Genomic DNA, 25,517 nt, shown 5'->3' on the forward strand with positions numbered 1-25,517 from the left:
TCAGGACTTTTCCTGACCAACTGGCACCTCATAGACATGCCTCTCCTATACGTGATAGTGGGGTTGTTGGGCAGGTCAGGAGATAGAACGGCATCAGTCAAGACTATAGGCCAATTACGTTTGATTATAGATTTTATTTGGCGTTCCTGCTGATTGAAGGTTAGGATTAGTCTGGGAGTGTTAGAGTCTGATGTTTGCTCACATCTACTGCTAGTGCTTTCTAACAGCGATTCTCTAGACCTTAGGGCTACCTTAATAACTGCTTGTTTAAGAGTGTGCGCATTGTAGCCTCTTTGTCTAAACCTTGCAAGTGCCTCATTGGTACATTTCTCCTGTTGTTCCGTGGAGCTACAGATTCTTTTTAACCTCAGAAGTTCCCCATAGGGGATGCTTTGTATCAGGTGTCTTGGGTGGGCACTAGATGCATGCAGCGTTGAATTCCCTGCCGTTTCCTTTCTGTGTAGGGTGGTGTTGATTGAGCCCTCATTGATAAACAGTTTCACATCAAGAAAGTCAACTTCCTTATCACTGATGTGTGAGGTGAATTTAAGGTTCACTTCATTATTATTAATGTTATTAATAAATGAAATGGCTTCCTCTTCACTGCCTTGCCAAATGACAAATATGTCGTCAATATATCTGAACCAATACTTGACATGACTATTGTATTGTTCAGCCCAAATTTTCTTGAGGACCTGCTCCTCCCACCAGCCTACCATCAAACAGGCATAGCTGGGGGAGAAGCAGGATCCAATCGCCACACCTCTTGTTTGTCTGAACATTTGTGACCCAAACATAAAATAGTTGTTGTTAAGACACCAGCGAATACACTTTAAAATGATCTTATTGTGTTCATAGTATTCTACAGATCTTGTGTCCAAAAAATGCTCGGTCGCCACTAGCCCAATACCATGCTCAATGCATGTATAAAGGGACTCAATGTCCAGGGTGATGAACCTCATATTTATTTCCCATTGTATGTCTCTGATTTTATTGAGAAAGTCACCTGTGTCTTTCACATACTTTGGTAGATTCCTGACCAAATCCTTCAAAAAGTAATCAACGTATTGTGAAATGTTTTCACCCATACTATTGATGGCGGAGATGATCGGTCGTCCGGGAATTGGGTTTACATTCTTGTGCGTTTTCGGTATGAAATAAATAGATGGAATAACTGGATATTCTATCCACAGAAATTTAAATTCCTCTGTTGAAATCATGCTGTCACGCTTGAATTGATGAAGCAATTTGGATAACGAGTCTTTAGCTTTGTTATAGTCATTGAAGCTGGTTTGTTGGTAACACTGTAAATCAGATAGTTGACGTTGTGCCTCCTTGATGTAGTCACTTTGGGGCCATAATACGATGTTGCCACCCTTGTCAGATTGTTTGATTATTATCTCATGGTTTCTACTCAATTTGTTGATCAATTTATTGTATTCCATCTCCTTGGTAGATTTTTTCCGTCGTCTATGTTTGACCTGATGATATAGCTTCTTGATATCTTCCGACCCTCTTTCGTGAAAGATATCAATTGCGTCTTTCGGCATTTGGGGGATGAAGGTTGATTTCTGTTTGCAGTGGCTGCTGCCTGCCCCTCGTTGACCAATGTCCGCTTGCGCCAGCAGCTCCTGCGTTGATGTACTGGTGTGGGAAATGCTGTTATTTTCATCATTACATTCACGAAGAATAGATTGTGCGGCCAAAACTACAGGGACATCCAAAACTTGTAACGTATTAGTTTGTAATAGTTTTGATTTGGATGAAGTTGCCAGGTTGCTTGCATTGCCATTTTTAACAGTGTAGAATTTCATGAGTTTGAGTTTCCGTATGTAATTGAATACATCGATCCTAGCTTGAGGATAGTCTAAGTCATTTGGCGGACAAAAGGAAAGTCCCAACATGAGCACTTGCTTTTCTTTTTCAGTTAGCTTCATGGTGGATAAATTGATGATGGTTTTATTCTCATTCGAGTTTGTTTTCATTTGCGCCAATACCTTCCTTTTGGCTTTGGATTTCCTCTTTTTGCGTCTTTCTCGCCTCTTTGCATTTCTGCGTTTTCTTGAGGCTGTCTTTGTGTCCGCGGTCTCAAGGTGTTGCGCCGGTCCTCGACTAAAAAATCGATCTCTTCTCCAAGATCTAACCTCCTTTCTTCACTGATATTATCGGCACTTGAGTTGCTGTATTCCGAACCTGTATCGCTGGTAAGTGAACCTTCTTCCAATATCGGTTCCGTAGGATGGACTGCCTGTTGTTGACTTGTACTGGCAACTGCAGGTTTAAATTTAAGTTTTTTCGCTGTCGCATACTTTCTGGCAAACGTGTAGATTTGGCCTTGTTCATAGTCTGCCCGATCTCGTGCAAATTTGAATATTTTTCGTTGTTTAATCTTTTCTTCATGTTTGCATAAACGTTCTTGTATTTCTTTTCTTGTTTTGGTTATATATTCATCTGGTTCCCGTTTCGCCAGGGTCTCGTTGATCTCATCAATCTCTTTCACGAGTTTCACCCGGTCTGTTTCAGCATATTTGATAAGAATGCGAACTAAGTTCATCGAGGCGTCTAAGTTGCTTTTGCCCCATTCTTTCAACATTGCCGGGTCCGGACTTTCGTAGCTGGGGGCCAGAAGTATTCTGAGCCCTCGGGGTACTCGCCCTGCTTCTTCGTATTTTGTAAGTGACTTGTTTTCCCACCATTTGGTTATCTCTGCTCTCATGCATTTCTCCAAACGTTTTAATAGCGTCTTGGCAGTGTCATCCGCATTAGACCTTGTGGTATTGTGTGCACTGTTACCCAATGCTGTAATGTTGGGAACTTGATTGAATAGTTCCTCTGCTGCTACCTCCCGAATTCGAACAGCTTCCGCTGACATGATAGCTGTTGTGTTTGCTCAGCTCCGATCGTGGAGCTGGCGATGCCTGGCCACACCTCCCAACCGAGAACAGAATCACCGGACACTCACCGTGGTTCGTGCGTCGCTGAAGGGTCCTCCGACCCCGCGTTGAACTCACTCCAAACGGCTTTCGGTCCGATTGCTGCTGTCGGGGGTTGCCGCCAAAAAAATCCTTGCAAGATCCAAATTCGAATGTGGCTGTAGGCGGCTACCTCATCCAAGGAGGGGGTCCGTTGGCGGAATCAACCAACTTCCGCTATTCAATCAGAAACACTTTCCCAACTCTTCCCGCTTCCCATCCGGCAAACAGCGAAGAGAGAGTCACGGACACCAGGTTTCTTCGGGGCAAAGTCAGGTCTTTATTTTAAGTTTGCAGCTTTTCGGATATCACAGTATCCTTGTTCACATGCGGAAATGCTGTCCGCCAACAGTTTTTATACCCGTGTAGCTTTTTTTGTGTGAAAGTTTGAGTGCAAAGTCACGTGATGATAGATATAGACAACATCCTCCATAGCGTTACTGTCTTCTCATTTGGTTTGTTCAATATGCGGATACAAATTCAAATACACATTATATGACAGTGAAAAATTACAATTTACAATGAAGAGCGAACTTCCAAGAGGGGCCGGAGTATGAAAGTATTGCCCATACAGTTAGTATTTTATGCTCTTTGTGGTTGTGCCCTAACTGTACACTACAGAGCATGTCTGGGAGTTGCTTCGCATCACCTCGTGCTTCGTCAGGGTTACTGTCGTCATCTGCGTGGTGTTGTGGGGCCGCTCGCGCTGATGCAGGCACTCGTTATAGGCCCCGCAGCTATAATAATGGACGCCACACTTTGTGTCTGGGTATCGGCGCGTGACTGCCTCAGCAGACCGCGCCCCTTTATTTTATACAGAGGCGTACGCCACGAACGTGGCGTACGCATTGCGTAGTGACCTTATGCGCTCTAGCGTCTAACGCTAGAGCGCTAACTGTAACATCCCTCCCCAACTTGGATAACAAAATAAACCAAAGTCCATAACAGTCACTCACTTGCTTGGCAGGCAAAGTCTTTAAGGCGGCTGCTAGGCGTGGGGTTCGCTCTCAGACCATACCTGGCAGTGGCACGAGTGCCGGAGCTGGGTGGGTGGCTATTCGGGGCTTCACCTTCCGTGGGGGCATGATGGCTCTGCTCTGGGGCGCTGCAGGCTCCGCTGGACGTCAGTCCTGGTCCCAACTCTGGGGTTGAGATCTCTTCCTCCCCTCCGTCCAGTCCCCTCTGGCCGCGGTCGGTGGCCTCCGGAATGCGTTTGAACCACGAGATGTTCCTGGTGGTCGACTCCACCCCTCTTTCTGCTGTGACCATTGTACCCCGCCTCTGTGCCACAGTCCAACTACCTGGTTCATACCGGGGTCTGAATTTTCCTCCTGGCCTTCTGTCCTTCACGAGGACGCTGTCCCCTGGTCTGATGTCGCGGTCTCGACTGCCTCTGGCCCGGCTCACTTGTCGGTTGCGGTATGCTCGCCGTTGGAAAACCTCCTCCGCTTTGAACGGTGGGGGCGCCCACGCAGGGACTGTGGGTAGTCCATCGCGGCGGGGCCCATTGAGCATGAGAGACCACGGGGCTTGCTTGGTGGAGCAGTGGGGCGTGCTCCGGTATTCTCCCAGGAATCGCTGTCTAGTTGCTCCACGCCGGCTATTCGAATCACTTTATTCAGGGTCCTCATGAATCGTTCTACTTCTCCGTTGGCTTGTGGCCACTGAGGAGTGATTCGCCGATGGTGTACTCCCTGATGCTGAAGGAACTCCCGGAACTCATGACCGTGGAAGGGTGGCCCATTGTCACTCTTCACCTCCGAGGGGCGCCCGAACATGGCAAATATTTTCTCCAGCGCTGGTCCCACGAACATGAAGGCTGTGGACGGTAGAACTTCCACTATGGGATACTTCGAGAAGTTGTCAATGACCACCAGCGACACTTTTCCGTTTGGGAGGCTCCCGAAGTCTATACTAATCTTGTCCCACGGGTACCTTCCTGGTTCTTCTGTCACGATGGGGGCCGGAGGCTCCGGGCCGCTCGTCACCTGGCACGCGGCGCAGCTCCTTACCACCTCGTCCACCATGCCATCCAGCCCCGGGAACCATATCTTCGCCCTCATCCTGGTCTTCATCTTCTCCGTCCCTTGATGGCCGTCGTGAGCAATGGTCGTGGCTTGATGGCGTAGTGCGGCGGGCATGACGATCCTAGACCCTCGCAGGACGACACCATCGCGGGTCATACTTAGTTCATTCCGCACTCGCCACATCTGCTGTAAGTCCTTCTTGTCCTCGTCTGCCCACGAGTTGGCGGTGTGTAGGAAATCAGCCCAGGACCCTTTTTGAAGAGCTCCCCGTGTCCTTGCCAGCACGGCGTCGTGCTCCCCGGCACGTATGATCTCCTGGATTGTTAGTATCCGAGGGCAAGTCAGAGCAGCTAAGAGGTCGATGTGTGCTTCGGTTTCCTCTTCCTCTTCTTTCCCGACCGGGGACGTCACCCCCTTTTCCGGGTGTCGTGACAGAAAGTCTGCCGGGTTTTTCGCACCTGGCCGGTATGTCACCTCCATCTGGTATTGCTGTAGTCCAATGGCCCACCTCTCGATCCTCGGGGGGGGGGTGGGGTGCTGTCCCTTTGAACAGGGGCACCAATGGCTGGTGGTCTGTCACCACAGTAAAAGGGTGTCCGCAGACATATAGGTGGAAATGCCGGCAACCCCATCGGATGGCTAGTGCTTCGCGTTCAATCTGAGAATACCTCTGTTCAGTTGGGGTGAGTGCCTTGCTGGCGTAGGCCAGGGTGGCCCATGTTCCTGGTTCTTGCTCTTGCGTAAGGACTGCGCCCAGTCCCACCGGGCTGGCGTCGACAAGTAGTTCTGTCTTCCTGGTCGGATCAAAGTAGACCAGAGTGGCCTGGTCCAGCAGCGTGGTCTTGATAGCACGGAAGGCATCTTCTTCCTCTTGCCCCCAGCGCCACAGGGTGTCTGTCTTCGTGAGGCGTCTGAGAGGTTCCGCCGTGGTAGCCAAGTTTGGGATGAACCGCCCACAGTACGTGGCCATCCCGAGAAAACTGCGGACTTCCGACGCAGAAGTCGGTGCTAGGGCGTTCTTGATGGCCTGGGATTTTCTTGGGTCTACTTGAATGCCATGGTTGGTAAACGTGTATCCGAAGAACTCGATGCTTTGTTGAAAGAACTGGCACTTCTCCTTGTGCAACGTGACCCCAAACTCTCTCAGCCTCATCAGTGTGGACCGGACTCGTCGGTAGTGTTCATCCACTGTTGTGGCGTGTATCAGTATGTCATCACTGACGTTTAGTACTCCTGGTAGCCCCTGCAAGATGTCCCTGATAGTGTTCTGAAATATTTTGGCCGCCGAAGAGATGCCAAAGTTAAGGCGTCGGTACCTGCGTAGCCCCAGGTGCGTGCTGAAGGTAGTGATATACCTGCTCTCTTCGGCTAGCGTTAGTTGGTGGTACCCCGCGTTGAGGTCCAGTTTGGAGAACCACCGTGCTCCGTTAAGGTCTGCGATTATGTCATCCATCGTGGGCGTGATGTGCCTCTCCCTTTTGATGGCCTTGTTGGGCAGCCTCATGTCGATGCACACTCGAATCTTGCCTGGTTGCCGGGGCTTTTCCGCTATCACCATGGGTGATACCCAGGGGGTGGGCCCGGTTACTGTCTCTATGACACCTTGCTCCTCCAACCTCCTCAGCTCCTCCTCTACCAGCGGGCGTAGGTGGAAAGGAATCCTCCTGTGTTTTAGCGCTGTGGGTGTGACTGAACGGTCAATGTGGAGCTTGACTGGTGGTCGTCGGATGTTCCCCAGGCCAGTGAACAGCTCCGGAAACTGGTCCAGCAGGGTAGTCGTCTGGGATTCTTGCACCTTCCGGAGGAATGCGATCAACCCTAGGTCTTCGGCTGCGTGCCCGCTGAGGAGGGTGTCTGCCTCTTGATTGATCACATGTATGTCAATCGTTATCTCTGCGTCATCTGACTTCACCGGCACCGTCATCTTTCCGGCCAACGGCAGCGGTGTGTCACTTCCGTAGGCATAAATCTGGGCTTTTGACCGTCGGAGTTCAGGCTTGGGTCGGAGGCGATTGTATTGTTGCACTCCCATCACGGTGACTGACGCCCCTGTGTCGATCACTGCGTTTATCCGGGACCCAGCGACTAGGACGTCGCACCTTGGTTGTGGTCTTCTCGAGCTCTTGAGGGCTCTGGTGAATGAAATCAGGTATGTCTCCCCTTCGTCATCATCGGACTCCATTGCATCTTCCTGCAGGGCCTGCGCTTGCTTGCGCCCTGGGTTGGTGGGGGAGGACAGCGACAGCTGGGATAGTTGTCTCACCAAGGCCTTCTCCGGCCTCTTTCCCCTCCGGTCTCGTTGCGTGGCTCGTTTGCGACAAACAGATGCAAAGTGGTTCATCACGCCGCAGTTGTCACACGCCTTTCCTTTCGCAGGGCACGTCCTGCCTCCGTGCTCGTCATACCCGCAGTACCCGCACGGGGCTGCAGGCTTCTTTGCCGCCGGTCGGCGGGAAGCTTCACGCGTCTGTATTGCGTCGGCCCGCTCCGTTTTGACTGTTACTCCTGACCCGGCGCCTCGTGTGAGCGCCATCTCCATCTCCTCTGCGCGGGCGTCGGATAGATCATGGGACCGTGCCAGCACTAGAATGTCCGCCATCGGGATGTTCGGTTGGCGGAGAATGAGTGTCCGTAGCTTTTTGCTGCGTATGCCGCATATTATCTGGGCTCTGATCTCCTCCTTGGCTCTATCACCCACGAGGTGCGTGTCTGCCAGCACCCTCAGTCGAGCGTGGAATGCATCCACCGACTCCCCTTCCTTTTGCCTCGCTTGGCGCAATTTGAAATGTTCAAAATCCGGGTTCAACTGGGGGTCGAAATGCGCATTGAGGGCTCTCACGGCCGCGTCATAGTCGTCCGCGTTCCCTGTGTTGGGGAGGTGCTTGAATAGGAGATAAACTTCTTCCCCTGCATAGTGGAGTAGTAGAGACCTTTTCACGGTGCCATCCGTCTCCCTGGTGCCCGCAAAATAGTTGTCGAGTCGGCCAATCCACGTCTGCCAGCGTGGGGCGGCAGTGGCAGGGTCAGCAGCTTCACTAAACGGCGGCAGAACGCCGGACGCGGGGTGCAGTGGCACTGCCTGGGCGGGGCGCTCATCATCCCCCATGGCTCCCTGGGGCACAGCACAGCAGGAGGGACGGCAGCAGGCAGAGGAGGCCGCAGTGGCAAGAGATGCCCACACTAGGTGTTGACAGAGGGCGTCCGGGCTCAGCCAGGGCACAGCAGGCAACTGGGGCAGAGGGCTTCAAGGCCCAGCCAGGGCACAGCAGGGACACAGAGTCACACAGTTCAGTGGCAGGGATGTTCATCTGCCAAGATGGGCCGTGTTCGGTGCACACGTGCACTCACCGTTGGTCAGAGGGGCCCAGCTGCACTGCCCGCGTGAGACGGAGCCGGTTCCAGTCAGGCCCGTCAGGAACACGTGCGCGCGTGCGGGACTGCTGCGGAGCGCGTCTATCGGCTGGGGCACACGTGGTCGATCTTCGCTCTCGTCGCCAGTGTTGTGGGGCCGCTCGCGCTGATGCAGGCACTCGTTATAGGCCCCGCAGCTATAATAATGGACGCCACACTTTGTGTCTGGGTATCGGCGCGTGACTGCCTCAGCAGGCCGCGCCCCTTTATTTTATACAGAGGCGTACGCCACGAACGTGGCGTACGCATTGCGTAGTGACCTTGTGCGCTCTAGCGTCTAACGCTAGAGCGCTAACTGTAACACGTGGGACGGTGTGTTTAATTAGTGACTGCGTTTGGTAACGTACCACGCCTCCCGCTTTAATACATTCACGCAGCTAAACCTACTTTAAAAAGAGGTTGACATCCCCATTTCTATGCGGGTACAGGAACGGCGCGAAGAGCCGCTGTGTCAGTGAGTGTGCACTGCCATCTTTGGAGGGATCACGCACCTCCGAGGTCACAGGTTAATACATTTTGGTTCATGAGTCCTAAAAGTGTGACGCAGATGCATATAATCTCAGTCAACAACTAACTTCTGTCTCGTTGCAGCGTCATCACACCCTGATAAAAGCATCGTGTCTCGTCATAGGAAGTTTGGTTTGCTGTGTGTGTCTCTATCAAGCCCACATTTTGAATCATAACAATCACTCACTGAGTGTAATTTGAAGTAAATTATGCTGCCTGGCGCGTTAATTTACACGGTGGGAAAATCCTGTTTCTCTACATCCCATCCATTCTCGAGTTCCTGTTACGAAATACATGCACTCGTTGACATTGTGACCTAAACCTGCAACAGTGTACTGCACAATTGTTAATAAAGTCCAGTAACCCTTGCAGCTGGTCCTTGAATGAGCGAGTGGCTCGGAAATGGAGAACCAATACGTTTCAAATTGATTTAATCTTGTTAACAGACCTTGACTACTTGCGCCAAGCTCCCTTGAAACACAGATATGATGTATCATTTTTTTTCTTTTCATGTACTGGCCGCATGGAAACATTCACAGGAGCAATTTTTGGTTGTGATGTCCCTGCACTTTTCCTTGTCACTAAATGTTTTCTATTTCTTAAAACAAAGATGCTGCAGTGGCTACCATGTTGACAACAACGTGACTGAGAAGCCAAAAAAACCAAAACTTTTTACGTCGATGTAAATGGGACTTTTAGTTACAAAATGCGTGAAAAATAGCTTAAATGTTTCTTACAAAAGTCATAATGACGCAGGATAGTGAAAATGTAGTTGAAATATCCCCGGAAGTAGATTGCATTATTAGAGCATTTTCAGCGGTGGAAAAAAATGTAAAAGTGTAGCAGAAACATGAATGATATTGAAAAGCGTTTCTCACTTTATAGTTTCTAGATTTTTTTGTTTTTTGTTTTGATATTCATGTTCACGTTGGATCGATCAGTGTGACTTTACTGGTTACTTGAATTGCGCAACAAACCACGGGACACATTTTTTTTGTCTGCTTTGAAATCAGAAGTAGTGTAAAACTATGTTTTTTTGTTTATTTTTTTAAGATTGGCATTTCGTCGTTGTACTCCGTTATAGGCGTGTACTGTCTTTTACCCTTTGCCACCCAATTAACAGAAGAGGCTGTAACTCCCCGTGCACGAGCTCGAGCCATGAACATTTTTGGCTAGTAAATCAGGCAACAAAAACATGTTAGAATATGGTGAGGTGTCTTTAATATACAAAAACGTGTTTTTATTTAACACTCGGGGAAGCTTTTCTCCTTAGTACAAGTGCGTTGTGAACCCCCGCTTTAGCAGCTACAGCTTGAGGTAGATGGGGGGGCGTTCTTTATGGGGTCTTCTGTATCATACACAGTGGACAAAAGCTCGTAATTATTGGCATAGAAGGATGGGTTGATTGAAAATGGAAAGAAGGATGGAAGATTAAAAGGAAGGATGGGTGAAAGGGTGGGTCGACAGGTGAAGGGATGTGTGGGTGGGGCTTAACGATTGGTGAAAGGGTGGGTGGGTTAGAGAAAGGGTGGTTGAAAGGATGGCTGAAAGATTGCATGGCAGGGTGAAAGGATGGGTTATGGGTGGCTGGATCAAAGGATGCATGGGGAATGGATGGGTTGATGAAAGGATGCATGAAAGGGTGGATGTGTGAAAGAATGCGCAGGTGAGTGAAAGGATGGGTAAAAGAGTGGATGGGTGAAAGGATGCATGGGTGGATGAAAGGATAAATGGATGGTGAATCTGTGAATGAATGCGTGGATGAGTGAATGAGTCAAAGGATAGATAAAATGGTGAAAGACTGATTGATGATCAAAGAATGAATGGTTGACAGAATGTAAAGGTGAAATGGTATATATGAGTGGATGGATAGAAGGGTTAAAGGATGAATGGATAGATGCTTGAATGGGAGAGGTGAGGGAGCTATTCAGTGGGGGGTCGGGCTCACTTTCTTTTCTTGCTTGGTGTCATCAGAGCCTTAGTTCATAGTGATGGGTATTTTGAATATCTGGCTACTCCCTTGCATTAGTATATCGAATTTAATCACTGCGCTAAGAGTATTTTTTAAAAGTGAGAGTTTTAAACATGAACTGAAAAATATTCCTGCCCCTTCTTCGATGACATACTGAAATAAGAGTCAAGTCATTTGTAATGTGTACCCTTTATGTGGCCTAGATTCATGTTCTAGATGGAGCATTTTATAGACTATTAAATCAAACGAGAGGTTTTTGTACAGTGACCCGAAATCACCTGTTTGAAGGTGCTCTCAAGTGTGATAATGCGCTAATAGAAGGCTTAGTGAAATGAGTATTTACCTAGCATCACACAATTTGGCCAAACAGGAAAGCTGAGATTGAGCACAGGTTTACCAGTTTCATACTGTGCAATTCAATCGTTAGTTGGATATCTCAAGCTCAGACCAAAGTTTAAAACTTTGTTGTTAATTCTTGGCGCATAAGTTTAGAGCGTGGGTGACAAGCAGAAACCGCATTTTATTTTTGGCAGTTTTATATAGCGCAAGCCTTATCCAAGGACATAAGTGGGCACAACAATAGACTCGGACTAAGTCATGCATTTTTTTTGGCACAGGGAGATTTGCAGGAATTCGACTCTGGTTCCCCTTGTTACATTGTTGATATCTACATTTTCCAAGCCAAGCCAAGCCTGTGAAAGCTCGGGTTGATTTTCGCTCGTGTTTCCCAGAAGACTTTGAGCTGAGCCAGGCTATTCCACCTCATCCACAGAGATCACCCATCAGTACGTAGCATTTCAGCCATATGAAGTTCCCTCCCCCCCTCTCATTCTTATAGCACCTATTTTACACTTTGCATACTCTTCAAACACTAAGGGCCCGATTACGATGTCGTTTGGATTCCGGAACTGAACAAATCGGTTCCAGGATAGTTTCCAAACTAATCAGGTCCTGTGAGTCCGGATGACCGATTATGATGCTTCCCAACATTGTTCGATTGGACTTGCATTGACTTCAATGGTAGCCTGTGTTCTGCATGAGAACACAGGCTTCCATTGAAAAAAGGCTTGGTTGGGGAAAACCTTGGACCCTGTGTCGGGCACCCCATGGTGCATGCCACATTGGGCATGGTTGGGAAGAGGGGTCCCTTGCATATCCCCATGGTCTACATTCATACGTCTCCGGATAAAGGGGGATCCGCAACGGGCCCCCAAAGACTGATTCCGGCAGCCGTTTCGTCTTGGGTAAACTGAATCGAAACGGCTGTCCGAATCGGTCATTGTAATTGCTCGTCCGGAAACCGTGTCCATAGAGCTGAACGAATCTGCTCTGAAAGACTCGGGCTGCCAATTCGGACTGCTCGAATGGTTTCCAGGCATCGTAGTCGGTCGTTGGGAAATCTGTACGATTCGTTCAAGAACAAGGGTTATGAATTGGATTCTGCAATACCGAATCTCATCCGGAACCTTTCCTGACGACATCGTAATCGGGCCCTAAGCTGTATCGGTTCTTTTTTGACCAGCAACTTCTCTAGAGACACATGATGCAGCTTCATGATGTTTAACAGTCAAAGATGAGTGTGGTGGTCATGGGGTATCTGCAAGCAATGTGTAAGAGTGCAATTATAAGAGTTTTTCACTTCTTTCTCTAACCTATTGTAAAGCAAGAGCTAGATCACCTCATAAATCAATGAACTCAAAATCTGTAATTGTAAGTGGAATATCACCACACTCTGTCTGAGAAGCTCTCCGAGCGTGTTCATATTCCGTAAGCCACTAAAAACATGGTTATTTTCTCATTAATTGACTTTATGCCACTGTAGTTCTGTTGAGTCTTCTAGTCGAGTGCCAGGACAAATTCAAGTAATTTCATGTCCAACAAATACATGGTAATAATGGAAAAAAGCATAGACTGCAGTGTAGCCCAAGCGGTGGTATATGTCATGCCCTCTTGCTGCAGAAGTTGAAAGTTGGTTCTCCTATTCTAACATTGACAAAGGTAGTCATTTCTCATCTGTTTCTCTGAAATAGGTTACTAATCTCTGCTGTTCTATTTTTAAACTCCTCTCCTTTTCCCAGAAACTGTTACAAAGTTGTAGTGTAGTGACACCAAAGTCTCCTATGTTCCCAGAGACCTCCTGTATGCATCTCCTCTCTGTATCACAGATTGATTTCCTAACAACTACCATCTAGTAGATACTTCAACTAACTGCAGAGCTGTATGGGTTTATCAGAACGAATGACCGGGGTTAACTAAAAATGGCGTAAGCATATCTCATATATACAAAGATATTGGGTATACATCGGGGCAGTCCATTGCTTCGCGGGAGCACTGCGCTTATGTCTTTGTTCTCAATACATTGTATCTTTGACATTGTTTCTGACATTTTTCACTGTGTACCACTGTTCTCACCTGCTTTGAAATAGAGGGAGTGGGACATAAGTAGGAAAAATGATTACCGAAGAATAATGACCGATTGAGCCGCAGCCCCAGTCTTAAATCGCGAAGCATTACTTTTGTGACATGGTTTCCTTTTTCTTCCTTTTTTAGGCGTTATGGCCTCTGGTTTCGATTACGAATGGTGCTAGTCTGGTTGCTGGGACTCTACATTGCCATTCCAATACTTGTGAAAGTGTGTCCTGCTATCCAGGCAAAGTTGGTGTTTTTAAATTTTGGTAAGTTTGACATTAGATTTACTTTCTTTTAAAACTCAGTCGACCATTTTCTTCGTTTGCTGCTGACAATTTTAAATAGAATCCCTACCTCTCCTTTCCCATGGGTAACTTGTGTGGCATTATGCCAATGGCTGTAAAGTAATTGCGTGCAGTGTTGCAACAGACGTATTACAAACAGCATTCATGTAATCACTACTTAATTATTTTCCCCAATATTCCGGATTTTCAGTATAAATCTCTGAAACGTTATTGTATCTTTTTCAACACTATCTTGAGACCTTAGTGATTGGTATTGTTAATAACCATCCTTTACACCTACTGATACTTTTTGTGCAGCTGCTTCCAGTCCACAGTCAGCCCATATATGTCACTGCCAGAAGAAGTCGCTGATTCTCAAACGTTTTGTTTTTCAACTTCAAGGGTAGTGGTCCTGGTAGTCCGTGACTACTACTTAGGAGGTCTGCGCGCGCTTAAAAAATGATATGATATATGCACAGATTATTAAAGTGTATATAAATATAGAGGAAAAATGTAAAATAGATCATTTTAAAACGTTCTGTAGACGTGAAGTAATTTGAAATTGTAAGCTAAAATTAATGTTAGTGTTCTCATATTGATTCATGCAAGCAGTGCAAGTTGCATCAAACAGAGTATAGTACAGACAATGGATTGGCTTCATTTAACATTTAAAAAAGCTCCAACCTTTCCATTAAGAATTTGATTCATTTACATTTGTAAATAAATAAAATATTTCATCATTTGTGTATTTGTTTGGTGAATGCTTCTTTCCTTATTTTTATGATCGAAATTGCTTAGGCTCGGATCCCTAATTGCAATTATAACACATTTGTGGTCCCTGGGTTCTAGTAATGATTCAGTGGTGGTCCCTTATTCCAATAATGATTACTTGGGGGTCAACAGAAGTCAAAAGATTAGGAGCTACTTTGCTGGGGTGTTTGTGAACTCATGTTATCCCTTTTTCATGCTTTGTCAACAAAACAGTTCTCCCCTTCTTTGTCGGGCGGGTCTGCTTTGGTTCTTTTTTGCCTGTTCATGCTTGGTTTGTGTTTGCCACTTTTTTGCTTCTATCTCTTGAGATCCTGGCAAGTAAGCAGGGAATGGAGAAAAGGCATTCCAAGGGATCGAGGAAGATAAATATGGAGTGAAAAACGAGGTATTCTGTTTGGATCAAAGTTTACAAACACGAAAAGCCATTCCGCTTGTCAATTGGCATGTAAAGTTGTGAACATTTTCACGGTTTACTTCCATTGGCAGAAGGAGAACAGCACGCTGAGAAATCTGCATGCTTCTTCATTCTCTTCACATCTTACAGTGTCAGGGTAAGATGATGCAAAAGTCACTGGTTGTATGTTTAGCCGTGGCAAGTAGACAATGTTGTCTTTTAAGTCAACTATGACGGCTGTCATCAGCTCATTTTAAGTCTGTGGTATTGAAGGCAAAAGTTCTTGCATCAGATCCCTGAAAATACACATCTGTAATATCTTCTATGGCGGCGTATACTTTGGCTAATGTTAGTAATGCTCTTGAGCCTATTTAATTCCTAAGCTGCATGTAATTGTGGAAGCAAGCTTAGAAAGGAGACCAGGTTCCTTGCAATTCAGACAGGAGACTTGCTTGGGTCCTATGAAATCCCCAACTCTGGATCCGCTTATGGAGGAGTTTTCCATGTGAGCAGTCATCCTGGTCTACATTTTAGGAGCCATAAACTAAAGCTCTTTAACAAGCTCTTTAACAAGCACCTGGTTTGGTTGGGAGTGGCCCATAGCTATTGATAAGTCTTCTCATATGGAACCTCGTGAAATCCTATGCAAACCTCTCATGATGGTGGGACAGCAAGCTCTTTGCTAATTTGGCACAAACGAGGAGAGGGTGCTGTGAAGGAACTTATGCTTAAGGGTGCCTACAATGGATCCCAACATCCAGTATAATAAAGTAGATTTTCTACCTTTTGAGTTGATTTGATTGGTTTCTGAGACATACCCTGAGTTTAAAAAAGAAGCGGTCATACCACAGTTGGGGGACCACTGGGCAAACGGGCTGATGGGCCTCAACCATTGGGGTTGAGGTAATTTGCCTCTGGTGTGCAGGGTTCCATTCTGCTAAGGCTGTGCAAACTTGGCCGAGAACAACCACCTTCAGCACTTAGCTTTCAGTGGCAGCGATGATAAGAGGTCACAGGCTTCTCGAAGAAGGAGCGTGGTGGAGCTTAGGCTCAGCCTAAATGAACACATATTAATATAATAAAATATTGTCTATCTAAGAGGTTGACTTTCAAGAAGAAAAGTAATATAGTGACCTCTAGAACGAAGTATCACACAAAAGAAAATGTACTACAAAATGTTCACAAAGCAATTTAGGGTCTTGGTGCAAGAGTAGGTGGTTGCCTCTTCCTGCTCTTCATCTTGTCCCCGTTTCCCTTGTGGTCCACTTGGTTCCATCCCCAGCTCTGGTTTAGGTTGATTAGCCTCAGATGAAGACTACCCCCGTACTCTTGAGCTTGCACATACTCTTTGTAACTTAGTCTTTTTTAGTCCGGCACTTCTTGGGTGGTTGCCCTGCTCCTCCGATTCTCGCTTCCTCACAGTTAAGTTTGACTCTGTTTCTAATTAGATTTGGGATTTTTATTGTTTATTACAGTTTTATTAGTGCAGAAATACTTTACACATTGCCCTAAGTTAAACCTGTCTGCTCTGCGCCACAGCATAAGGGAATTTGGCTCAGGCTAATTTAGTGACCTCTGGTATATTTAGTCACCTTTACAAGGGTTGTGATTATTCCTTGAGTTCGGTAGTTACCCACCCAAAATAATAATCACATTTCTTACATGGATCTTGTGTTTGCACTTTCTGGAACAGTTTTGGGCGGTTCTCCTTTCAAGTGTCTTCTCCAGCCTTCTTTCCTGACACACTCTTTGTGTAGAGTGGTGCTCTTCTCAGTAGGGTGGTCTCCATCCTGGAGCACACACATCAGAGGAACAAACAGATCTGAGCTTTCTGAACCAGGCTGTCAGTAGGCCTCGCCAAACAGTGATAAGGGTAAAGACAAAAGGCTGGCCTCACTTAATGCTTCTCTTTCACCATGAACAAAAGAGACTGGAGTCCCACCATTCACCCCACCACCTAGCGAATGGCAGAGCGTCAGGAATACTAATCAGCAGCTCCTGTCAGCTAAAGGATCAATCATTTTTTAAAGGAGCTTGTCTTCTCTTTCCTAACTCCACTGATTTGGTCTCCTCCCTCCCGTTAGCTTCAGTAATGTCAGAGAAACACTTTCACTGTCTGGGAAGACAACTTCAGTTCTATCTTGTGCAAAGAGTCAGGCCAGGGGCATCCAAAATGGATCGAGAGGCCTCCATTACTCTGGTTCACTCATCCTTATCACATATACAAATATGCACAACATACTTTTGCAATGTCAGTGCTAGGATGTAGCTTAGTAAAGGGAAACTTTCATAAGTGAGCCAGTATGCCTCAACTCCAGTGACACAGATAAAAAGCTCTGGTCACAACTGTGGATTCATAAAAAAACGGCACCTTGCCACCATTGCTTTATGTACTAAATCCACAACAGAGGTAGTATTCCACTCTCTGTACAATGAGAGCACGCCTGGTGCACCCTTCCAACTTACAGGACAGGTCTAGGGCCAAAATAAAAAAAGCAGGATACCATATGCATGCAGTCGCGAACTCAAAACGGGGAAACAAATCTGTACTCCATGCAGGGGACATTCCCGTCCCAACAAGCCATAAAAACCTGACTTCTCTCTCCCCCTGCTGTAGCAAAGCTAATGTTCATGAAACGAGAGCCTTGAGAGCTTTGGCACTCTCTTACGTCTCTACCAGTAAAGTATCCTCAAATATGGTTCAACCCTGTTTAAACTGGATTCAAGCAAGCCACTAGTCAGCAAAATTTCTCTTTACTTAGAGAATTTCACCCGACTGCTGAGTCTCGCTATGGTAAAGTATGTGGAAAAGTTTAAGGTTTATTATACTTGGAAAACGTTTATACAAATATTTATATGATAAATATTAATGTAAATTAATGTTCGAGGCATGTGTGGCTGTAGAAACGCACTGTGCTTACGCCTGCCATCAAATGTTAGTCCCGGCTATGAGCAAGTTGTTTTTCTTCAAAGAAGTATTTCGAGTTACGTGGTATAGTGACTCCTCCTCTTGCTGATAATTGGTAATGAACATTGGCTCCTTTGCTAGATTTTCTTCCTGCCGTCTGGTTCGGACGTGAGCTCCTCTGGTCGGGTTTGACACCATCACGGTGACATTTTTCGGTTTTCCTTTGTCGGTATTAAATTTCGATCTCGTCTCCCTTACTATCCGTCTTGGGTCGGCGTTTGGTTAGTTCGCTCGAACAAGGTCTTGGTGAACTTTGGGCCTCCACCTTCGGGGCCTACTCCTGTTTCTTTGTCGCAACTCTCCACAATACCTTGACGGTGATGGAACGGCCTCCATTCCGATATTGTCCTCGCAGCCACGCAGAAAATCTTCAGACTGATCTCCACCAGGTCTGCAATGTGTGCCTTTCGCCTGAACACAGCAAAGCATCCTGTAACACCTGCTGCTCCTTCGGTTCCAAGAAGGATCTTTGCGACCGTCGGGCAAGCCCTCTCCTGATGTCGCACAAGAGCAGTTATTACAGCCCAGACCTCTTTGGTCCCAAGGACATTGAGGGGTAACATCATGCTCAATTGCAGGCTGCAGATTGAGAGGCTTTCTCCCTTGAGGAAAGCTCTGGCTCTGGTATGGAGATTGAGGATCTTCAGCGAGCCCAGCAGTCCGTGATTACAGCAGCCCCTCCCCCTTGACACCATTCTCAATCCGAGTATCCCTCTGCCAAAGGGCCACAGCCACTCTAGACCACCAGAGACAGGCCTTCGGATCATCACTGCCTTCGAGCCATGATCAACACCATCAGACCAATTTGGATGCTCCATTCAGGTCTGGTTTTGTGCCGGAGAAACCTTTGAGACCAGCTATTTTGGTGCTGGATACTCCGGCACCAAGCTGTCCTTCAGCACCAACCAGTTCTACGTTGGTTCCAACCAAACACTTTGGCATCGATCAGCAGGACCTACTGCACCAGCGCAGTCAAAGCAATTCTTTACAAACTACAGGAGGAGATCGACACAAGGCAGAAACACCTGGTCATCCACCCAGATAAGGGCCTGATCCTTACCCACTCTTCGGGGTCTGCTGTTTTTCCACCCATCGCAACACCAGCTGTCCTTCGAGGAGGCCTTAGATAATCTGATTCCACCAATGCAGAGCAAGAAGGCGGATAAGGCATTCCCTAATCCTGATTCTCAGCATTCACCTTCCCCGCCTGCTTCTGCAGGGGACCCCATGACATCACACCTCAAGGACCTCCACACTCTGACATGGGTGGGCATGGGCTAGGGGACAACACATTTAACACTCCTCCTCAGGGTGACCCATGGGACTCCTATGATGCCGACCCACAGGGGCACAGACCCCGACCTGTCCCTGTCGATTCATCCCCTCCGAACAAGTCTACATCTTATCAGGAACTCATTGATAGGGCCACCTTATTTCATAAGGTAGAACTTCATACAAAGCCAAGCTAGGGTCATAACACCTAGGGTGGGTAAAGAATATAGAGCCTCCTCTTCAGACCTCATTTGCATTCATGGCCAGCTACTGCCTGACTTTAGTGGTCACTACTGCTCGAAGGGGAGCCAACTCCTAGGTCTGGCAGGATGCCCCGCCACCTGAGAAAGAGAGTAAGTGCATAGATGTGGCATGCAAAAGAGTGGCCGCGCAATCAGCCAACCAATGGGGTATCGCCAATTCATTCAGCCTTCTTTCAAGATATGATCGCGCTCACTGGGGTGTGATGGAGGAGCTCCTCCAAAACCTCAGAGAGGAGCACAGATAGAGGAGACATGAAATAGTCTCTGAGGACAAGCAAATATCGAACACTACTATTCGCTGTGCCCTAGATGCCTCAGATACTACTGCCAGGGGGTGTTAAATCCAGCTTTTTTTTGCATAGACACGCCTGGCTCCGTATCTCTAGCTTCAAGCTGGAAGTTCTGCAGAACCGTTTTAACATTCCTTTTGACAGCCAGTTTCTCTTTGGCCCACAGTTAATCCAAATGTTAGAAAATATTAGGAAAGAAACAGAGACAGCTACAGCAGTGGGTGTACTTGAGACACCTACTCTCCACGGCTCCTTTCACTGAACATCCTATTTTTGCGGCTCGAAGACTACCTCCCCAAAGCCTCCATGTCCTTTCAGCTCACCCAGGGGCACTAATCCTCTCCCAGGGGCTACTTTAGAGGGGGCTAAAGGGGCAACCATTCTAAAGGCAGAGGTAAAGATGGCTCCCCAAAAGGAGATGCAACCACCACCAAACCCTGACTTGCCTCTTGTCAGGGAAGAGATCCAAATGCTCCTTCTCAAATGGGCTATAGAGCCCATCCCCTCCCATCAGCAGGGCACTGGAGTGTACTCTCTGTACTTCCTAATACCCAGAAAGGATGAGCTTCTGAGATGCATTGTGGACCTCAGGCCCCATAACAAATACATCCTTTCAGAACACTTCCATATGGTAACTCTCCAGGATGTCATTCCGCTTCTCCAGCAACGCGACTTTATGACCGCGCTTGACCTTAAGAGCACCTACTTCCACATACTGATACATCCGGCCCTTCACTGATGTCTCAGGTTTGTGGTCAGCGGAAAACATTACCAATTCAAAGTGATTCCCTTCGGGGTTACTACTTCACCTCGGATGTTCACCAGGTGCCTCACAGTGGTGGGCGCACACGTGCATAATAGAGAGGACGTCCACATCTTCCTTTATCTGAACGACTGGCTGATCAAGAATTCCACTCATAAGCAATGCTGTTACACACTCAGGTCACAATAGGCCTTCTTCACACGACCTGGTTTACCATCAATGCCATAAAATCCCACATTGAACCCCTCCAAATCCAACCTTTCCTGGGGGCTATTCTCCAGTAAGGTAGGCATAGCCTATCCGATCTCTGCCAGGATCCGGTCCTTTCGGGCACTGCTCCCTCTTTTTCAACCAGATTAACAGGTAATGGTCAGAACAGTCATGCGCCTCCTAGAAATGATGGCCTCCTGCATTGCCATAGCATTCCATGCAAGGTTAAACATGCATCCGTTGCAGGAATGCCTAGTACAACAGTATTCTCAGTTGGAGGGTAATGGGGACGATCTAGTGTTGATTGGCTGCCGCACTTGTCAGTCTTTGCAGTGGTGGAACACTAATAACTTGTTGCAGGGGCGAACTTTCATCGACCCAGTTCTGCAGAGGACTGTTAAAACAGATGTCTCCCTTATGGGATGGGTTGCGCATATACAGGACCTGACTGTCCATGGTCAATGGGAGCCCTGACACCAGGGCCTCCACATCAACTACTTGGAACTCCTATCCATCCACTTAGGTTTGCAGGCTTTCCTATCTCACAGGGTCAAGACTGATTTGCATATAGCTGTGTGGTCCTGTACAGAAGCACTACATGGGCTTGTTAGTGGTTTTGTAAGCGTCTTTATTGAAATGAGGCAGACAAAAGTAAAAGTCTAATGTTAGGTCCGTTCTTCGGGCGTTGTTCATCTTCCTAGGAGACTTGCTCTTCCCTCCTTGATGCTCGCTCTCCCCGGGAGTCTCAGTGGAGGTGGCTAACAAACAAAAAAAGAAAGGTCCGTGAGGACTAGACCAATCACGTCAGTTTATAAAGAGGGCATGGGATGTGGGAGAAATGCACACGAGTCCGTCACCAGTGTCTTGTTTACAGCCAAGTGTGCACTGCTTGTACAAACGCGCCAGGCTTCTGCTTTTAGCAGTACCCGGCCCACTACAGCGCACCTGGTATGTCCCCAGACCGCCTCCCACTTTCTCTCCCTCTACCCCACATGGCACTGATGGGGGCACGTACCTTGTGGAGCCACGTTCCTCCAGGAACGCGGCTGGGATCCACGTAGTACTGGAGTGGGTCCGGCTCCCTCTTGGCTCTGGAGCAGATGGCGTCTTCCGTCTCGGGCTTCTCCTTTGATGGCAGTAGCGGTTCGTCTTCTAAGGCTTCGGTCTGGATACCGCAGTCGACGTCTGCTTCTCTGACGCTCTCCGAACATGGCTCTGCAGCGTCCGATTCCTCAGGCAGTTCTGTTTTCGGCTCTTCCGCTATATCGGCGTATCCGCTTAGTGGTGCGCGTGACCAGAGCAAGTGGGGCGGGGCCAAGTCAAGACAGTTCTCAGCATTAAAGGTACCTTGCGGGTCTTGAGCAACGGCTACGGGCCAGACTGGAAACAGAGGATAGGAGACAGGTGAGAAGGGAACAGATCCACACCGACTTCTTTGCGCGAGTTTTGGGCAGGCGTTTCCTGACAAGCTGTGTCTGAACTGGGGTGGCGAAGTGAGCTAAAGAACGATGCTGGATTAACCTGATAGGCAAGGTTGTTCTTGTCCGGATTGATAAATGAAAATGAAAGCCATGCATTACTTTCAGAAATAGGTGGCACACACTCCCTACAACTCTCGCAGCTGTCCCAGAGCATGTGGTGGTGGACTCTCCTACACAAAATCAATTTGTTAGCAGAGTAACTTCCAGAGATGGACAACGACTTTGCAGACCTCCTCAGCAAGATGCTGCATCAAGTCCATGAGTGGGACTCCAACCACAAATCCTCCTGTGCGACTTCCAGAGAATAGGCTTCCCAGAATTAGTTGCAATGGCAGAAAACCCCAATTACAAAACTGCGCTTCCTGGTGCCCACACCCACACTCCAGCTGCAATGCACTATGGATGAACTGGTCAGGAATATTTATCTATGCTTTTCAACATCTCCCTCACCTTCCATTTGTGGTTCAGATGCTTTGGCAGATGTCTCTCACTCTCATCTTGGTGGCTCCCACATGGGTTTGCACTGATTCTGCACGAGAGGCTCCCCAACAGGCCAGACCTACTCATGCAGATCCATGGAGAAATCAGACACCCACACCCCAGGTCTCTCAACCTTGTGATCTGGCTCCTGAGTTCATATAATGTGGGTACCTTAATCTTCCACATGAAAGCATGAGCATTCTCAAGGAAGTGCGCAGACCTACCACCTGGGTCTGCTATGTGGCCAAGTGGAAGAGATTTGTGTACTACTGTCACTCAAAAGAAATTGATCCTTTTAAAGCCACAGTGCAGGACATTGTCTGCTACTTACTCCGCTTACAATTTTGTGGTCTAGACTTCACCTCCCTATGACTACACCTGGCTGCTATGGCTGCCTACCTTCAAAATAGACAGCACCTCTCTCTCTTTACGATTCCGGTCATTAAAGCTTTCATGGAAGATCTCAAAAGGGGCATTCGTCCATGGGTCCCTCCAGCCCTGGCATGCAATCTCTACATTGTACTCACAAGACACATGGGCCCGCCTACCCCCTTTATTACCTCTCTTGGAAGGTGGCATTTCAGGTTGCAATCACTTCATTCAGGCGTGTCAGTGAGCTACAGGCATTAACCCTGGAGGAAACCTTTTTCCAAGTTCATAGGGATAGTGCTGTCCACCAACTCCAAATTCCTCTCTAAGGTGGTCTCTCACATCCAACTTAACCATTCTATTGAATTTCCTTTATTTGTCCCACAACTTGATTTATTTGTGGAACGTTCTGTACATGCTTTGGATGTAAACGATCCTCTTGTTCTACCTTGACCGAACCATACCATTTAGGAAGACGCAACAACTTTTTCTTGCTTTCTTCAAACCGTACAATGGAAAGGCTCTATCCAAGGCAGGCATTGCCATATGGATCAATAAATGCATCCATGCTAACCATGCTATGCTACAGTTAAGAGGACTCTCTCCACTCCTCCTAGAGCCCATTCTACTGGGGAGAAAGAAGCTTCTATTGCCTTCCTAAGGAACATCCTAATAACTGACATCTGCAAAGAAACTACTTGGTCCACACCACCCACTTTCACAAAACATTACTAGCCCACCAACAAGCTAATATCAGCCATTGTGCTCCATACAATATTTCAGTCTGCTGCAATGCCCACAGGCTATCCATCGCTTTTTGGGAGGACTGCTTTACAGTCTATGTACATCATGTGTATATACAGCCACACATTCCTCAAACTGAAAATGTTACTTACCCTGTAAGCATCTATTTGTGGTATGCAGTACTGTAGATTTACATGTGCCCACCCTCCTCCCGAGATGCCTATGGCTGTTGCAGTATTCTTTACTATCTCTTTTGCCCTCTTTCTCATGAACATCTCTCTATACATCACCTCGCTTCACTTAGCATCATCACCCACCATGTGGGAAAACAATCTCACAATGGAGCAGATGACCATGCGCATTACCAGCAAGAAGAGGAGTCGCTATACATCGTGACTCGAAAGACTCCTTCGAAGAAAAACAACTTGCCCACATCCAGGCCCAACATTAGTTGGCAAGATTAATGCACAGCATATGAATCTACATATTTCTAGTGCTGCAAAACATACAATATGCAGTTTATTAATATTTTGCATAATCTTGTTTGGAAGGAGTTGAGTATGGTTGCTGCTGGATGCCTGTCTCCAGTAAAATTTCTAAGTTCGTTTTTGGGACAGTGGATCCATTCCTACTTTGTTGATAACTCATCATTTGTTCCTTTGGAACCTAATCTACTAATGTGACCCCACTTCTTAAAAAGTCTGCTGGTCAAACCTGACCAATTTCTGTCCTTTTGCCTACTGTTAATAAATGTTAAACTGATCAAATATATGGCTTCCTAAGCAATTTGTAGAGTCCTGCAACTGTCTAGACCATTTTCTAGCTCATGTTAGATCCACCAAAGGAACAGAATCTCTTGTGTGTGTCCTGGATGACCTTTGCAGCTCAATCCGTTTCAGCTCTGATTGAGGATGACCTTCATGCTGGTTTTAACTCCTATAATACAATCTTGCTCACCAACTTCTACGAGGTTTGCCTCCACTGCATTTAACTGAATTTCTTTTATTTTTCATTTTTACATTCTTTTTTCAAGGTAACTTGTTCCTTGTATGTTGGTAGATGTAAGACATCACCTTTATCAGCCATTAGTATGCTTTCTCTTTGAGTGCAAGAATTTAAGTAAAAATCCAAAAATGACTTCAAAGAGAGTTTCTCATTTGAAAAGGCCAAGTATGGAACCCACAACAGCTTAGGGATACTGTTAGGGCCAAGCAAGGAAGCCATTTTAGCTTCAGGACCACTTTAGTGTCACAGTGCTTCTTTTTGTGGAACTGTGCTGATTTCAGAAGCCCTTCTTCCTCTCATGTTTAATGGCTTCTAACACATCCTTCGTTCACTGACATAAGATCATCGATACCAAAGACAACACGCTCATTGGAACAGAATTCCAAAACGTTATCAATAATAGCTGCACCTTCAGAGATGCCAGCTCCTCTTTAAAAGCCAGCTCTGGCATAAAATTAATCAACATTGACGTCCTCAAAATTACACCATTCGTTATCTGTAATACGGTGGTCTGACGATGTTGGTCTGAAAAATCAGTGCCGTATAGTTGTGATGACCCCAAGCGGTTTATATAAGACTGAGAAGCCAGAAAAGAGAAGGTACAAAGGCTGCCTTCTAGAAGAGGCAGAAATGCTGAAGGAGAAAACAATTTTAGAGACATATCTTTCTCATGGGGTTAGACCAGTCATTCCAGATTCTCCGCAGAGAATAACTCCAGAGTATGTTACATGCCTCCGGATGATACTCAAAGAAAATTTATTCAGTAACCAATTGAAAGATTCAGGTCACTGGCTCCTCCAAGGAGTTACGCTGCAAGTGGTATAAGGAGTGTGATATGCTGTCCCACAATGATGACACTGGAACCACTAGGAAGCCCTTTCCCCACAGATGGACACTGGCCTGTGGAATAGGAAAGTATCTCTGA

The 25,517-nt window shown here is 47.0% G+C and overlaps 1 protein-coding gene across 2 annotated transcripts in view; it reads left to right on the plus strand.

Moving 5' to 3' along the window:
• The window catches only part of ABHD12 (abhydrolase domain containing 12, lysophospholipase), a 487,344-nt gene that overhangs the window by 259,849 nt on the left and 201,978 nt on the right, over positions 1-25,517 (plus strand). For both annotated transcript variants that reach the window (XM_085612333.1, XM_085612332.1), the window contains one exon: positions 13,440-13,564. In XM_085612333.1, coding sequence (XP_085468459.1) covers positions 13,440-13,564 — 125 coding nt within the window. The remainder of the gene's footprint in view (positions 1-13,439; positions 13,565-25,517) is intronic.

Source organism: Triturus cristatus, chromosome 6 (genome assembly GCF_964204655.1).
Source record: "Triturus cristatus chromosome 6, aTriCri1.1, whole genome shotgun sequence".
NCBI classification, from domain to species: Eukaryota; Metazoa; Chordata; class Amphibia; order Caudata; family Salamandridae; genus Triturus; species Triturus cristatus.